Consider the following 17298-nt stretch of genomic DNA (forward strand, 5'->3'; position numbering starts at 1 on the left):
GTGGAGCAGTGAACTGTGAAATGGGTTTCACTGTCTTTGATAAATGTGAAGGCAAGAGAGGCAGAAAGGGGTTTACCAGGTACCCTAGCATGTCCCATGGTAGTCTGAAGCTAGTGGGGACTCAGATGAGTTTACATTACTTCCTAATCTCTTGTAGAATACTGTCCTTTTTTTCTTCACAAGGTCTATAGAGGGATTGTCCTCAGAGGAATTGGTTGCAAGGCTGATTATCCGTAGGATGTGTCAGAACACAAGATACAAAAGCCCAGCTATCCTTCTTTGCTTTATCAATTGCTACTCAACGTTCATGACCCTTCTCAAATGTTAGGCTTTCTGTGAACTCTGCCCTGATTGTGCTCGAGAGTTATTGCCTTTTTCCTTCTTCCTTTTTTATTTATTTATTTATTTATTTATTTTTGGCTGTGTTGGGTCTTCGTTTCTGTGCGAGGGCTTTCTCTAGTTGCGGCGAGCGGGGGCCACTCTTCATCGCGGTGTGCGGGCCTCTCACTGTTGCGGCCTCTCTTGTTGCGGAGCACAGGCTCCAGACGCGCAGGCTCAGTAGTTGTGGCTCATGGGCCTAGTTGCTCCGCGGCATGTGGGATCTTCCCAGACCAGGGCTCGAACCCGTGTCCCCTGCATTGGCAGGCAGATTCTCAACCACTGCGCCACCAGGGAAGCCCTTCCTTCTTCCTTTGAGCATACCTCTACTATAGCACTATTTGCAGTTAAGTTTTTTTCTTTTGTATTTCTGTGTCATTTACTGGCACTAGACTGAGTAATTTAGACAATAGTCCCTTGACTGATCCCTTTTTCTTCTGGTGGTTCTTTTGCCAGATCCTCCTCGTCTTCCTGACATCTAAACTTTGGAGTGCTGCTTGGTGCAGTCCTTGGACCTCTTTTCTTCTATGCACATGTACTCCCTAATTGATTTTTATGGCCCATGAAACTGCTGGCCTCCAAATTTTATTTATTTATTTAAAAAAATATTTTATTTATTTGTTTGTTTGTTTAGTCTGTGCCAGGTCTTAGTTGTGGCACACGGGATCTTTAGTTGTGGCATGTGGGATCTTTTTTTTTAGTTGCACCATGCGGACTTCTTAGTTGCAACATGCTAACTCTTAATTGCGGCATGCATGCGGGGTCTAGTTCCCCAACCAGGGATCAAACCCAGGCCCCCTGCATTGGGAGTACGGATTCTCACCCACTGGACCACCAGGGAAGTCCCATGGCTTCCAAATTTTAACTCTCCAGTCTGACCTGTCCTCTGAACTCTAGGTTAATATACCCAGCTGTTTACTTGACATCTCCCCTTGGATGTCTAATGGATGTCACAGTCTTAACATATGTAGACTGAACTCTTGATTTGCATTCACCAACTTTTTCTTTTCACCAGTCTCTCCTGTCTCAATAGTGGCAACTCTGTGCAACCAGTTGCTCACACCAGAAACTTCTATAGAGTCATACTTAATTTCTCTTTTGCTTTCATACCTCGGGCCAGATCCATCAGTAAACCTGGGTGACTCTACCATCAGAATATATGCTGACCCTGGTCATTTACCACCACCTCCACCAATACCAATCTGACCGAAGTGATAGGTATCTCTTGCTAGGGTTACGGCAATAGCCTTTAACCAGGCTCCCTGAGCTTGCCCTGATGCCTCTATTGCAGGGAGAGTGATTCTTTAAAAATGAAAGTGGAATCTTCCCACTCCGCTTTCTACTTCTATTGGCTTTCTCATCTGTTTGGAATAAATGCATAGTCTATAAACCTCTATGTTATCTGGTTTCCAGCTACCTCTCTGACCTTAGCACCTCGTACTCTCCCCCCGTTTCATATTGGCACCTCTTTCTTGTTCATTAAACTCTGGATATGTTCCCACTTTAAGGCCTTGACATTTTCCATTTCTTCTTCCTGAAATACTCTTTCCCCAGATATCCACATGGCTCTCTCTTCCATTTCCTTCAGGTCTCTTATCAAATGTTACCTTATTAGAGAGGTCTTTGCCTGCCATGCTGCCTGAAATCTCATTCTTCCTATTGACCCACTACTCTCTATTTCCTTCCTTGCTTTATTTTTCTTCTTGGTCCTTATCACCAACTGACATTTATTTGTTTGTTTGTTTGTTTGTTTGCTTATTGTCTCATCTCACTAAAATATAAGCCTCATAAGAGTAAGGACTTTGTAACTTTTGAGCGTTGCTAATAAATCTCTAGTGCTTAGAAAAGTGCCTGCAGAGAATACATGCTCAGTAAATATTTATTGATCAGTTGAATGAAAGACTAACTGAATGAAAGAATGTCACTAGACTGTAGATTGTGACATTTGAATCTTATTCATCTGTGTCTTCACTAATGCAGTGTCTAACATATAGTAGGCACTCAGTATATTTATTTCATTGTATCACAGTGAAGTATAACCAAGTCAAGCATGGAATTTTCATGTTATTCCATAACATATTTTAGTTAAATGAGTTTTTGACATGGGAGGAAAACACCTTTTTGTTTTCTGGATAACTGCAGAGAAAGACATTAAAGATTATGAATTCTAAGCAATGTAATAGGCTTCAATAAATGATTATTGAATGAGCATTTATTACTCATTCAATTGATTTATTGAAATGATTATTTGACACTGTATTATAAAGGGGCAGCCATGACAGTGTGGGTCTGTTTAATTTTATAAACAGAATTGAGAAACTGGCTAGTTCTGTAAACCACTAAACTCATAATTTAAAACTTCCACAGTATGATTTCTTTAGATATATATCCCCAAACTTCCTGTTTGAGACTATGAAGTCATAAATCCAGCACTTTATCAAGAAAAGTTTCCTGAATACCAGGCAGAACTCATGAGCATTTAAAATAAATTATTAACAGTACTGTGTTGAAGTGTGTATGATTTATTATGGACATTCTCAGTGCCTTAAAAATGACATTTCCTAAAGGTGTCAACATGTATGGAACCCAGAACTTCTCGCAAAGCCATTTATTTATGCTATGGGACCCTCAGACTCACAGAGCAGAGAATGGGAAAGACTAAATTGTATAACCATCCTGTACCAGATATTGTGTTACGTGTTACGTATGTTATCTTTCAACCTCCTAAATGTTTGAGAACACTATCACATTTGTTTATTTGAACACGCTACTGTGTTTTGGGTGGTGGTTTTGTTGTTGTTGTAACATGCTTTTCTTATTTAATCCTCATGACATTCTATATATTTTTATAACTAAAATACTGTTTTCTCACTAAATTATTTACTCCCTTTGGCTACAAAAACTAGCTGTTTTCTAAGGCTTTACTGACAGAAGCAAATAACTGTATCACTGAATTTCATTCAGTCATCCTAAATTAAAACAATTTACTTCCGTCTCCTTCCCTAATTAATTTCCTGTTCATTATTCTTCATTTTTTTGGTTTTATTTTCTCAGTATCAGACATGGCTTTAGCATTTATGTTTGTAACCTGCCCAAGGTATGTGAGGAAGCCACCTGTGCTTAGTGCTTAGAAACTTACAGTTTGATGACCTCACTTTACTGCCAGATATCTATTCATGGTTGTCGTCTGACCATCCTGTCGGTTCTATCATGACGTAAAAATAAATGCCCCAGAGAATGAGCAAAAGGAATATTTTTACCTGGCTCCTATATTAATATTTTTTCTGAGGGTTTTCTGAACTGGTTTTTTTTTTTTTTTTAAATGAAAATGAAGTCTTTGGAAAATGAAGTCTTTTCTGACAAAGCAAAACTTCTAGAAAAATAAAGATATTTTAGTCATAATATTTTAAAATATTTGACTTATATAAAGAGATTTTTAGCTCATTTTTTGGAATTAGTGCATTTAATTTCAGTGTGCCTTCAAACTTTGATATCCTGAAGATATTTTCTGGGCTGGTGTCTGTGTGTGTGTGCATGTGGGGTAGGGAGGGGGAGAGGTAGAGAGAGAGAGAGAGAGACTTTGTTTTTTTAAAAAAACTGTGGTAAAATACACATAACATAAAATTTACTGTTGTAACCGTTTTTAAGTATATAGTTCAGTGGTGTTAATTATATTTGCATTATCACCACCATCCATCTACAGAACTCTTTTCATCTTGCAAAACTGAAACTCTGTACCCACTAAATAACAACTCCCCATTTACCTTTCTCCCATCCTTTGGCAACTACCATTCTATGTTCTGTCTCTGAGTTTGACTACTCTAGGTACCTCATATAAGTGAAATCATACAGTATTTGTCCTGTTGCGACTGGCTTATTTTACTTAGCATAAAGTCCTCAAGGTTCATCCATGTTGTTGCACGTGTCAGAATTTCCTTCTTTTTTTAAAGCTGAGTAATATTCCACTGTATGTACATACTACATTTTTTAATCCATCTGTGGATGGATAGATACATGGGTTGTTTCTACCTTTCGGCTATTGCACATAATGCTGTTATGAAAATAGGTGTGCAAATGATAGATTCCATTTTTAAAAACTTCTTTTTATAGGCATTTTCAAATATATGTAAGAGGAAAGAAAATAGTATAATAAACTCTGATGTACTCATCTCCTAGTTTTGATAGTTATCAATATTTTGCTGGTTTTGTTTCATCCTTTCCCCCAACTTTTCTTTGGTTAAAAGTATTTTAAAGCAAATCAAGAAATCATATCATTTCACATATAAATACTTAATATTTCCTCTTGCATATAAGGATTTTTAAAAACTTAACAATAATATTTATTTCAAGGTCACTAATCCTGTCTTTTGCTGTGCCAGCTGTTGAATCTATCCAATAAGTTCTCAATTTCGGGTGTTTTGCCATTTTAGAATATGTTTATAAATTATATATTTTTTATTTTTTTATTTGTTTAAAATTTATTTTATTTATTTATTTATTTTTGGCTGCGTTGGGTCTTCGTTGCTGCGCACGGGCTTTCTCTAGTTGCAGCAAGTGGGGGCTACTCTTCGTCGTGGTGCGCAGGCTTCTCATTGCGGTGGCTTCTCTTGTTGTGGAGCACAGGCTCTAGCCACATGGGCTTCAGTAGTTGTGGCACGCGGGCTCAGTAGTTGTGGCTCTCGGGCTCTAGAGCGCAGGCTCAGTAGTTGTGGTGCACGGGCTTAGTTGCTCTGTGGCATGGGAGATCTTCCCGGACCAGGGCTCGAACCTGTGTTCCCTGCATTGGCAGGCGGATTCTTAACCACTGCGCCACCAGGGGAGTCCCTATAAGTTATATATATTTTAGAGACTGATTCTCCTTTGACATGTTCCATCTTATCGTTTTTGTACATCATTCCCTGTGTTTTCTTTAACGTATTAATCACAGTCGTTTTTGAAGTCCTTGCCTGCTAACTGCAATATCCAAGTCATCTTTGGTTCTGCTTCTGTTGACGTTAAACTCTTGATTATTGGTCATTTTTCCTACTTCTTCCCATGTCTAGTAATTTTTTTATTGTATACTGGGTATTAAGAGTGACACGTTATAAAGACTCTGGATTATGTTATCTTCTACAGTGTTGAGTTTGTTCTGGCAGGAGGTTGAATTATGATGGATCAACTTGATCATGCTGAGGCTTATTAGTTTTAGGCATTGTTATGTTGGTTCTGTTTTAGTTTTGCCCTTATTCCCATGGCACAGCCCTTACTCCCAGGGTGTTGTCCTCTGGGCTCTCCACTGAGTATGTAGAATATTCACCAAGGTCTTGCCTTGTAAGCTGTATCTGAACGCCAGCATCCCATGTGCACTATATAATCTCTAAAATTTTCTCTTTAGCTTTCATCCTCCCAGCAACTTTTTAATGCTAGGCCTTTTATAGTCTTGCTTTTGCTCATATGCAGTTTGAGAGTTGGCCAAGACCTCATCAGAATTTCTTTTGTAACTTTTGATGTTCCTCCTCTGCTTCTCTCTCCTTCTCTGTTTTCCTGCCACCCAAATTCTAACTGCCTTACCAGCCCCTAACTCTGATCTGTTTTCATAGGTTGTGGTTTGGGGTGAATATGGGGCGCAACTCTTGTGCTTTCTTTCTCTGAAGAATCATAGCCTTTTGTTGGTTATTGCCCAATGTCTGCAAACAGTCCAAATTTTATAGTTGGTTAAAGTGGGAGAGTAAATCCAGTATCAGCTAATCCTTCATAATCAACTAAAGTCTATAATACCATTCTTAAACCCAACAAAATTAACTAACAGGCAGGCCATGTTTCGTAGCTTTCTCCAATTGTCTCAAAACATCTATTTATAGTTTATTCATATCATGATGCAACGAAGTCCAGACATCCAGAGTTAATAAGTATCTTAAATTTTTTATGCTTTATAACAACCCCTTCTCTCTCCTGCCATCACACACGTTTTTTGTTTTTTTTTTTCTATGACATTTATTTATTGAAGAAACTGGATCATCTTGTAAAATTTCCCACATTCTGGATTTGGATCCTTATTGCATCATTCAGCATGTTGTCTCTGGCTCACTATTTCTTGTAAAGTGGTTTGGTTAAAGAAGGGTCCACCTTGGTGGGGTCGGGAGAGGAATACATCATAGTCTAACTGTTGCATCATTTCAGGATTTGTATAATGTCCGATTTCACCACTTTTAGTGATGTATAAAGTTTCATAAAGTTTTTATAAAGTTTCTCATCCACTTTTGATCAAATGTTTTAGCCACTCTTATTATTTAGTTGCCTAATAAATACATTCCTTCATTAGAAGTTGCAAAATGGTGATTTTTTAATTCTCTCATTCTTTCTGCATTTATTAGCTCTAATTCTTCTGTAAAGAACTTTGCCTATAAATGATTTAGAAACTACAATAAAGGCAAAATAAATGCTTGATTCTTTTTCATTATGTATTAAATATCAGAATAATGAACTGGTACCCTAGCAATTACCAGTGGTGACCAATGAAGTTGATTTTGTTTATTTTGTAATATCATTGTGAACTTACAGATTTTAACATGTTTGAAGTGTTTCAGTCCATTGAGTTATTACTCTTTTGATGCTCAAATTACTCCACTTAGCTAGCGGAAGCCTCTTTAAGTTGACTCCTGTGTTCTTTTGACATGATCCCAATAGTCTTTTTTTTTAAAGTTATGTGTTTGCACATAGCTTGCTTGCTTTCTTTTTTTAAAAATTAATTAATTTATTTTTGGCTGCCTTGGGTCTTTGTTGCTGCACGTGGGCTTTCTCTAGTTGCGGCGATCAGGGGCTACTCTTCGTTGCGGTGCACAGCCTTCTCATTGCGGTGGCTTCTCTTGTTGTGGAGCACGGGCTCTAGGCGTGCAGGCTCAGTAGTTGTGGCACTCAGGCTCAGTAGTTGTGGTTCGCAGGCTCTAGACTGCAGGCTCAGTAGTTGTGGCGCATGGGCTTAGTTGCGCTGAGGCACGTGGGATCTTCCCGGAACAGGGCTCGAACCCGTGTCCCCTGCATTGGCAGGCGGATTCTTAACCACTGTGCCACCAGGGAAGCCCCTGATCCCAATAGTCTTTAATAGCTTCCTTGCTTTTAGGTAAGATGTTCCAGGCTTATCTTGAATACTTCCTGTCCCAGACCTGGAATCAAACATTTCTCCTGGGAGCTCTGGTTCCTTCAGCCTGTCCCCTAGGGATGCTTATATTACTACTGGGTTGTCATTGCTTAGAGGCCTGTTTAGGGCACAGAGGTAGCAAATGTGTGGTTTTTATAGAGAGAAAAGTAAAATACAAGTTTGTACTAACATTCCAATTGAAATTTAAAATTTCAGTGTTTCTACTTCCTGAATATTATGTATTTATGTCTCATTTCTCTTATGCTGAAAATTTGTGGTTTCAAATGACTTTAACGTAATTACATATTTAATATGAGAGTGAGGGCAAGACTGACTCAAAGTAATACCAATTTTATTACAAGTATTAAAGAGACTACTGGTTCTTTTTGTCCTCAGGATATAGCCCATTAAAGATGCATAGGCAAAATACTGCATTCAATTGTCACTTAAAAAAATTATTTTCTGGTTATGTCACAACTTAACTCAGAGTTACGTTCTTTTTTTTTTCCAATTTGCTTTCAATTTTTAGAAATTTTTCTTCTCTTTGACTCAATTCTGAATTGTGTAAGTTATTTAAGACATTACATGTTTTCAGGACTAAAACTATAAAAAAAGGGTACGTTCAGGAAATTCTAGCTTCCACCCCTTTTCCATTCCCTTATAAGTAACCATTTTAAGAAGTTTCTCACTTAATATTACTTCCTTTAGAAAATATAAATTAAATATACACACATACGCCCACATACATATTTGTATTTCCTCTTCCTTACTGCACAAATGGAAGCACACTATCCATATTTTCCTTTACCCTTACAGGATTCGTGGATGGAAACCCATCCATGGACTAAGAATCCCTGGTCTAGAGAGGGAGATACACATGTTAAGAAACAACTGTAATACAGTTGTTCACTGATGTTACAGAGGTGTATAGGCTAAATGCCATTAGATAAAAATTATGGACCAGTTCTTCTAGAGTAGATGAGTAGGTTAGGGAAAGCTTCAGAGAAAGAATGAGCTGGATTTGGAACCTGCAGATTATACTAGGAATCAGGGAAGAATCTCTGTATTACAAAATTAGCTAACCCACCTTTGCTAGTATATTGGTGTAGCACGAGAAACATTTGCACTATATCTGAGAAGTCTGAATAACATTCTTGAAAGGCCTTTAAGAATATACGGGATCCTATTTCATAGGCTACCTGGGCTTATGCTTAGTCTAGAAGTATTTTTTTAAGAAACTATAAGAAAACAAATCCTCCTTTATACATTAATGTAAACAGACTTTGTATCAAAAGAATAGCATGTTTTTTTTTATAAAGCCTTAACATAAACCATGCTTAGTTTACAAACTTTGTTAGTGGCAAGATGAAGAGTAAAAAAATACGTGTATAGTCTTTCCTCTGATGGATATTCCCTGAGTTAATCTGTAATTATTAAGCATCCGTCACATGCAAAGCTCTTTTGTATGAGTAAGAAGGCATAGGAAAAAAATAGAAATAGTTCTAGCTTAAAACTTTTAGAACTGGGCTTCCCTGGTGGCGCAGTGGTTGAGAATCTGCCTGCTAACGCAGGGGACGCCAGTTCGAGCCCTGGTCTGGGAAGATCCCACATGCCGCGGAGCAGCTGGGCCCGTGAGCCACAATTACTGAGCCTGCGTGTCTGGAGCCTGTGCTCCGCAACAAGAGAGGCCGCGATAGTGAGAGGCCCGCGCACAGCGATGAAGAGTGGCTCCCACTTGCCACAACTAGAGAAAGCCCTCGCACAGAAACGAAGACCCAACGTGGCCATAAATTAAAAATAAATAAATAAATAAAAATTTAAAAAAAAACAAAAACTTTTAGAACTAAAGCATATCTTGTGACTGTAAGTGAATCAGAAAGAAATTGTGTTTTCTCAGAACCCTGTAGGAAAAAGTTTAATATTTGGGATAGTAGAAAAAAGTAATAGTGGACATTTTGTTTTTATGCCTGCAAGAATACTCAGTAATGAGTAACTCCAAATAATTCTGTATCTTGGTTGCAGTGGTAGTTCCACAAATCTATACATGTGATAAAATGACATAGGAGTATACACATAATTCTACCCATGTCAAGTTCTGGGTTTTGATATTGTTCTATAATTATGTAAGATTTAACTATTGGGGGAAACTGGGTGAAGGGTACATGGGATCTCTCTGTACTATCTCTGCAGCTTCCTGTGAATCTGTAATTATTTCAAAAGAAAAAAGTTAAAAAAAAAAAAAGACTTCTTATTTTGGCTGTCATTTTGAGAGTAGATCGCAGTGAGCCAAGGGCAGAATCAGGGATACTGGTTAGGAGTTTATTCTAAGGTTACTGCAGTAAACCAGGAGGGAGATAATGGCTATTGGACTAGGTTGGTGGCACTAGAGTGGGGTGGGGATAAGGGTGAGGAATAGTTGAATTCTGGATGTATTTTGACAGCAGAGTTTATAAAATCTGCTGATGGATTGGATGTGGGGTGTGGGAGAAAGAGAATGAAAGACGACAGCAAGGTTTTTGGCCTGGACCACTGGAAGGATGAAGAAAAGAGATGGAAACCAGCAGCAGCAACAAGTAAAGAAGCCTGGTATGAGGTAGTTGGAATCTTGGCAAGGAAAACCAAATAACAAGCCCTATTCCTCTAGTCCTTGGCAGCTTGGGGCCTCCGAGGGTTAGGGACAGTGTGACATTTGAGTGCACTCTTGTTAACCTTCTCCCAGGAAGCTGAGTTATCTTGGCCTCGCCCTGACTCTTTTGGAAAGAAGCATTTGTTTGATAAACAGAAAGTCGTTTCCATGAGTGTAGAAAGAAGAAATGATAGAACTGAGTGGCAAAGCGAAGAACTGCTAGCTGTGGTTAGCTTGGAATTGGCAGAAATCTTTCCAGGTAGCCACCTAAGCTTAGCACATGAGCCGCCTTTTCCCCATTCTAGACTGGGTTATTTCTTCATCATGAAAAATGAAAAGTTTCTGCCCTGTTGCTTGACCTGCTATCAGGGTATGTTCATTTTCAGCTAGTGTTTTGGATCTTAGAAGTTGTAGACCTAGCAGACAAATGGAGACACTGTCTGTTTATAGTGGAAAAGTGACTTATTTTAAGAAATGTTGGCTTCCCACCGCTACCCCATTAGTGGCATGCCTCTGACACTCCAGCAAGGCTGGTCTAGGGACGTTAAGACTGCCTTATGTGTATTTTTGCTCTTTGAAAGGTTAGAATCTAACTGTACCACAAGATATTTCTTCCTGAGTCAGATTGGGACAAAATTACAAACAGTGAATTCTGAAGCAAACTTTATAAATGTTGGTGCTCTAATACTTTTGAAACTTCAGAATTCATTCCCTCCGCTTCTAATAATATACTCCTCATGAGGTATATAAATCCCTTAGTGTCACTAACTACTTTTGATTTTGTAAGGAAGAACAGATAAAAAAAGATTACAGAAATCCAGTGCCAAGTTATTTATGGTGATTGGAAAGTGAGAGAGAGAACTTAGACTCCTTACTTTTTTCTTTTTTTGTTGTTGTTTTGTTTTGTTTTTATTTCACAGGCTCCTTACTTTTGATAAGAGCTTGAATACAGGAGAACCGTTTTCTCCTTTTAATTGAGAGTCACCTCATCCTTGTCTGGGTTGAAATGGTTGAAGCTGTGATAGAGAAAAACTTTAAATTTGCCGCGGAGGTATAATGGCAACTAAATAGAGTAGTAGTTAATTGATGGTGAAAAGGGACTTACTGTGATGGATTGAAGATTGTCTAGACTCAGGGGTGTGGGTGGGGGGCTGGGGTTATGGTTGCAGGATGGGGTGTTTGGGACTGGAGGTATGGGTGGTATCGCCCAGTATTTCGGAGAACTAGCTCACTAAACTGTCCAGAAGAAGCAGAACAACTCTTTAGATTTCCTTGCAAGTGGGTTTATCCTGACAAGTTGCAGAATGTATTTTACTTTGAATGTTGAGTGGCTCAGGAGCTATTTGTTTCATTTGCCTTCTGAAATTACCCCAGTGTGTATTCAAATGCTGTGACTTTGTGTTAAGTTGAGGCTGGGCTACTACTGCTCTGGGTTTCTTCGCTGAAAGTTAAGTGTCATATTTGAACTTGAAGAATTTTTGCTGCCTGCCTATGGAGCACACATGAACATAAAGCAGCCATTTGTCAGCAGGCAGCTGAAAGGCAATTTCAGCAGGGACCAAAAACCACTGCAGGCTGCTGGTTTCCTGGCACACCCACTAGACCCTGTAGGTTTACACTGAAAGCAAACTAACAGGGGCTAGAGGCGGGGAGTGGTGGTGGTGGTAATAAGATGGGCAAAAATAAAAGCAGAGGCTAAAGTCTGAATGACATTGAGCCAGTATGAAGGTCCTGTGTATGGGGAAGAGCACAGCGTTCCCAAAGAAGAGAGAACTTAAACATCAAACACAATGGCTAGTAAGAAACATCTGACGTTTGCAGACAACACATTTTTTAAAAAAGTAAATTGTGTATCTTCTTTATATTCATAGCTATAGGGATACTGTAGGTATCTTTAGGGAAAGTACTATATAGTTCAGCCATTTTACCGAGTGTGCTATCACAAATACCTTGTAACCAGAACCGTGTAACAGTACAATTGGTGTATGATAATAATCACTTTCAAACACTACAGAATCCTGAACAAAGATCCTTATGATCTATTAACCAAATGCTGAAATAGTATTTGTGTAGTAATGAGTGGACCTTTTTAAAAAATAGCTTTTTAAATGTCTTTGAAAGTTAAAATTATGTCATATATGATAACTCTTAGTCAAAGTACAAGTTTATTCCCAAACATGCTATTCTTTCTTTGGCCATAGCATGTAACAGAATTTATTTCTGTTTAGCAGATCAAGAGGTGGCAATATTGGCAGTATAAATGATTCATCCAAGGACAACCAATGTGTCATTGTAGAGATAAAACAGAACTAGGCTGCGTTCCACCAGCTCCTGGCCTGTGTAACATTTTTGAGAACTTTCCAATCATTTTAGGAAAACAAAGTACTTAGAAAATACAAAGAGGTTTTTTTAATAAAAGAAAATCCCTTATTTTGGCAATTGCTAAATTAATCATTCTGTTGTATTTAAGAAGCTCTTTGATGTGTTCTGGTAATTAGTATTTACTGCCAGATGAATGTCTCCTGGGCATTTTAATTAATGGGTGGCTTGGCCAAATGAGCTTCTGATGGTAAACCTTCATAAGGGTTTATTTTTGTGTTTCTCAAGAATAGCTGTCTCTTCAAAGCTCTTTAATTAGACAAGGTTTCGCAGCTAAAGCACATTATTAGAATAATTAGGCCTTGGCTTAAGAGAAATAGTGGGTCAAAGGAGCAGGTACTGTTAGAGAGAATGGCCTCTTCAAGTGGAGCATGGTGTTCACATCTGATGGACGTCCAGTTCTTCAACAGCTTGTATTCACTCCCTGTCCCTAGTTGGGGACCTTGTGTTGTTTGAAGTTCTTTTGACAGATCTCACCAGAAGCCTAAACATACCAGAGTGTGAGCTCATTTATCACCACCTCTAAACTCCTGTAGAAAGCTGTATCCTAGTCCTTCTAACATCTAAGCTTAAAGACTTCTTATTTTCTCTTGCTTTCTACCAAATTGGTGATCTTGGCCATAATAATGATTGTTTTTGAGGGAAATGCTTCAAAGATCTTATGTGTGGGTCATTGATAACTCTAACAATTATAACAACTCCTTTGAGGGGTCTTTCTTAATAATTCAAATAAACTACTTATAACATTGTTCTTAAAATTACTATAGTATTTGGTCTCCAAAGTTTAATGTCCGTTGTGGTCAGAATGTAGTTTGAATTGTTTGAAAATCTGATATGTAGATGGATTGTCATTTTGCCTCCTTCTTCAAACCACCCCCCCTCCATTTCTTGTCCTAAGCTCTTAATCTTGTCAGTCATTACTGGTGCATATGTTTTATCTCAAAGTTCTTCTTTGTGATGAAGAAAAGATATACCTGACTGGTCCCATGGGGGATGGAGATGGTGCCAAGACAATTGGGTAGTATTACTGAAACTACTATTAAAAAACAAAAAATAATACACTTATATTGTCTAATTTTCCACTTTCCCACTATCTCAGGATGCTTATGATGGCAAATGTGTCTTTTTTCCAGCTAGATCAGTTGATTTAAGGATAGTGCTGATGAGCTATTACAGATTTCAAGCAGAGCAAACTGTGTCACTGACATTTCTAATCCCATCAGCTGTCATGATCTGTATATGTTGTTAGATGGAGAACTGGGTTAAGGATATGTATGTCATTGGTTCAATATAAACCTACTTCCACTATTAGAAAAAAGTTATAGGACTTATGACATTGATTATATGTCAATCAATTCCTTTGTAAATATAGAGGATAGCCTGATTTATAGAATTACAAAGTTTATCCCATGTAAATTCTTCTGTTGTACCTTAGTTAGTGACGTAGCCAATGAAATTATTTCATTTAAAGTGGTAGAAACTTCACTTGGTTTTCTATTGATGTTATCTGTAAAAATTAATAACATAGTTTTAAAAATATTTGGTAAGCACAATAAATGCAAATGTAAAGATGCAGGCATATTACTATGCATTCCAGAGAACAGTCACCAAATAAGTACATTTTTATGTCAAATTGTAAACCTTTGAGAAAGCAGAAGAGATATTAACCTAAACAGAATCCTATATAAAGCAGGTTTTCCCCTCTCAGCAATGACTAATTTCTGTCTATTCTTTCCTCAAATGATTGATAATTGTGACTCTGCTTTTTGACTCACCCTTTAGCACAGGAAATATTGCTGATACTTATCTTCATGTGCATGTTTGCTGTGTATATGTAATCTTTTGCAACGGAGATTATGAACAGGAAGGTGTTGAGTGTTAACGATCCTTGAAGAAAACCATTACGTGCATCCCTCACAGCTCTTCCTTCCTTATGGTCGGGCGAGTGTATTCTTATCCATATGTATGTGTAATGGGATTTATACTTAACGAAGTTTGGGTGCTCATTACTAATGAATTTTTATAGATACAAATCAGGACTGTAAGTGTATTGTTTTCCATTTGTTTGTTTTACTTCTTTGACTCATTCATTTGCTGGGCCTGCTTGCATCACTCCTTCTGTCTACCTTTTGAAATTATACCACTGTCCCAAAACAAGAACTGATGGTGTTCTTCTTCACTGCAGACCACCTGGTGGCCCATGGCAGAATGGCAGAAAAGGAGGCCCGTCGGAAGTTCAAACAGATTGTCGCAGCTGTCTATTTTTGTCACTGTCGGAATATTGTTCATCGTGATCTAAAAGCTGAAAATTTGCTACTGGATGCCAATCTGAATATCAAAATAGCAGGTGAGAAGTATGCTGAGGATGTGAAATAGGAGTGAAGCAGCTTTTCCTTCAAGGTTCTTTTTTTTTTTTTTTTTTAAACATCTTTATTGAAGTATAATTGCCTTACAATGGTGTGTTAGCTTCTGCTTTATAACAAAGTGAATCAGTTATACATATACAATATGTTCCCATTTCTCTTCCCTCTTGCATCTCCCTCCCTCCCACCCTCCCCATCCCACCCCTCTAGGTGGTCACAAAGCACCGAGCTGATCTCCCTGTGCTATGCGGCTGCTTCCCACTAGTTATCTATTTTACATTTGGTAGTGTATATATGTCCATGACACTCTCTTACCCTGTCACTTCTCACCCCACCCCCTCCCCATATCCTCAAGTCCATTCTCTAGTAGGTCTGTGTCTTTATTCCCGTCTTGCCACTAGGTTCTTCATGGCCTTTTTTTTCCCTTAGATTCCGTATATATGTGTTAGCATACTGTATTTGTTTGTCTCTTTCCGACTTACTTCACTCTGTATGACAGACTCTAACTCCATCCACCTCATTACAAATACCTCCATTTCATTTCTTTTTATGGCTGAGTAATATTCCATTGTATATATGTGCCACATCTTCTTTATCCATTCATCTGTCGATGGACATTTAGGTTGCTTCCATGTCCTGGCTATTGTAAATAGAGCTGCAATGAACATTTTGGTACATGACTCTTTTTGACCTATGGTTTTCTCAGGGTATATGCCCAGTATTGGGATTGCTGGGTCGTATGGTAGTTCTATTTGTAGTTTTTTCAGGAACCTCCATACTGTTCTCCATAGTGGCTGTATCAATTTACATTCCCACCAACAGTGCAAGAGTGTTCCCTTTCCTCCACACCCTCTCCAGCATTTATTGTTTCTAGATTTTTTGATGATGGCCATTCTGACCGGTGTGAGATGATATCTCATTGTAGTTTTGATTTGCATTTCTCTAATGATTAATGATGTTGAGCATTCTTTCATGTGTCTGTAGGCCATCTGTATATCTTCTTTGGAGAAATGTCTATTTAGGTCTTCTGCCCATTTTTGGATTGGGTTGTTGGTTTTTTTGTTATTGAGCTGCATGAGCTGCTTGTAAATCTTGGAGATTAATCCTTTGTCAGTTGCTTCATTTGCAAATATTTTCTCCCATTCTGAGGGTTGTCTTTTGGTCTTGTTTATGGTTTCCTTTGCTGTGCAAAAGCTTTTAAGTTTCATTAGGTCCCATTTGTTTATTTGTGTTCTTATTTCCATTTCTCTGGGAGCTGGGTCAAAAAGAATCTTGCTGTGATGTATGTCATAGAGTGTTCTGCCTATGTTTTCCTCTAAGAGTTTGATAGTGTCTGCCCTTACACTTAGGTCTTTAATCCATTTTGAGTTTATTTTTGTGCATGGTGTCAGGCAGTGTTCTAATTTCATACTTTTACATGTACCTGTCCAATTTTCCCAGCACCACTTATTGAAGAGGCTGTCTTTTCTCCACTGTATATTCTTGCCTCCTTTATCAAAGATAAGGTGACCATATGTGTGTGGGTTTATCTCTGGGCTTTGTATCCTGTTCCATTGATCTATATTTCTGTTTTTGTGCCAGTACCAAACTGTCTTGATTACTGAAGCTTTGTAATATAGTCTGAAGTCAGGAAGCCTGATTCCCCCAGCTCCATTTTTCGTTCTCAAGATTGCTTTGGCTATTCGGGGTCTTTTGTGTTTCCATACAAATTGTGAAATTTTTTGTTCTAGTTCTGTGAAAAATGCCAGTGGTAGTTTGATAGGGATTGCATTGAATCTGTAGATTGCTTTGGGTAGTAGAGTCATTTTCACAATGTTGATTCTTCCAATCCAGGAACATGGTATATCTCTCCATCTATTTGTATCATCTTTAATTTCTTTCATCAGTGTCTTATAATTTTCTGCATACAGGTCTTTTGTCTCCTTAGGTAGGTTTATTCCTAGATATTTTTTTCTTTTTGTTGCAATGGTAAATGGGAGTGTTTTCTTAATTTCACTTTCAGATTTTTCGTCATTAGTGTATAGAAATGCAAGAGATTTCTGTGCATTAATTTTGTATCCTGCTACTTCACCAAATTCATTGATTAGCTCTAGGAGTTTTCTGGTAGCATCTTTAGGATTCTCTATGTATAGTATCATGTCATCTGCAAATAGTGACAGCTTTACTTCTTCTTTTCCGATTTGGATTCCTTTTATTTCTTTGTCTTCTCTGATTGCTGTGGCTAACACTTCCAAAACTATGTTGAATAATAGTGGTGAGAGTGGGCAACCTTGTCTTGTTCCTGATCTTAGTGGAAATGGTTTCAGTTTTTCACCATTGAGGACAATGTTGGCTGTGGGTTTGTCATATATGGCCTTTATTATGTTCAGGAAAGTTCCCTCTATGCCTACTTTCTGCAGGGCTTTTATCATAAATGGGTGTTGAATTTTGTCGAA

At 38.1% G+C, this 17298-nt stretch overlaps 1 protein-coding gene across 4 annotated transcripts in view; it reads left to right on the plus strand.

Annotated features, from left to right (window-relative positions):
• Positions 1 to 17298, plus strand: part of SIK3 (SIK family kinase 3) — a 252510-nt gene that overhangs the window by 156553 nt on the left and 78659 nt on the right. For all 4 annotated transcript variants that reach the window (XM_068554683.1, XM_068554685.1, XM_068554684.1 and 1 more), the window contains exon 4: positions 14686 to 14847. In XM_068554683.1, coding sequence (XP_068410784.1) covers positions 14686 to 14847 — 162 coding nt within the window. The remainder of the gene's footprint in view (positions 1 to 14685; positions 14848 to 17298) is intronic.

This window comes from Eschrichtius robustus, chromosome 11, assembly GCF_028021215.1.
Source record: "Eschrichtius robustus isolate mEscRob2 chromosome 11, mEscRob2.pri, whole genome shotgun sequence".
Lineage (NCBI taxonomy): Eukaryota > Metazoa > Chordata > Mammalia > Artiodactyla > Eschrichtiidae > Eschrichtius > Eschrichtius robustus.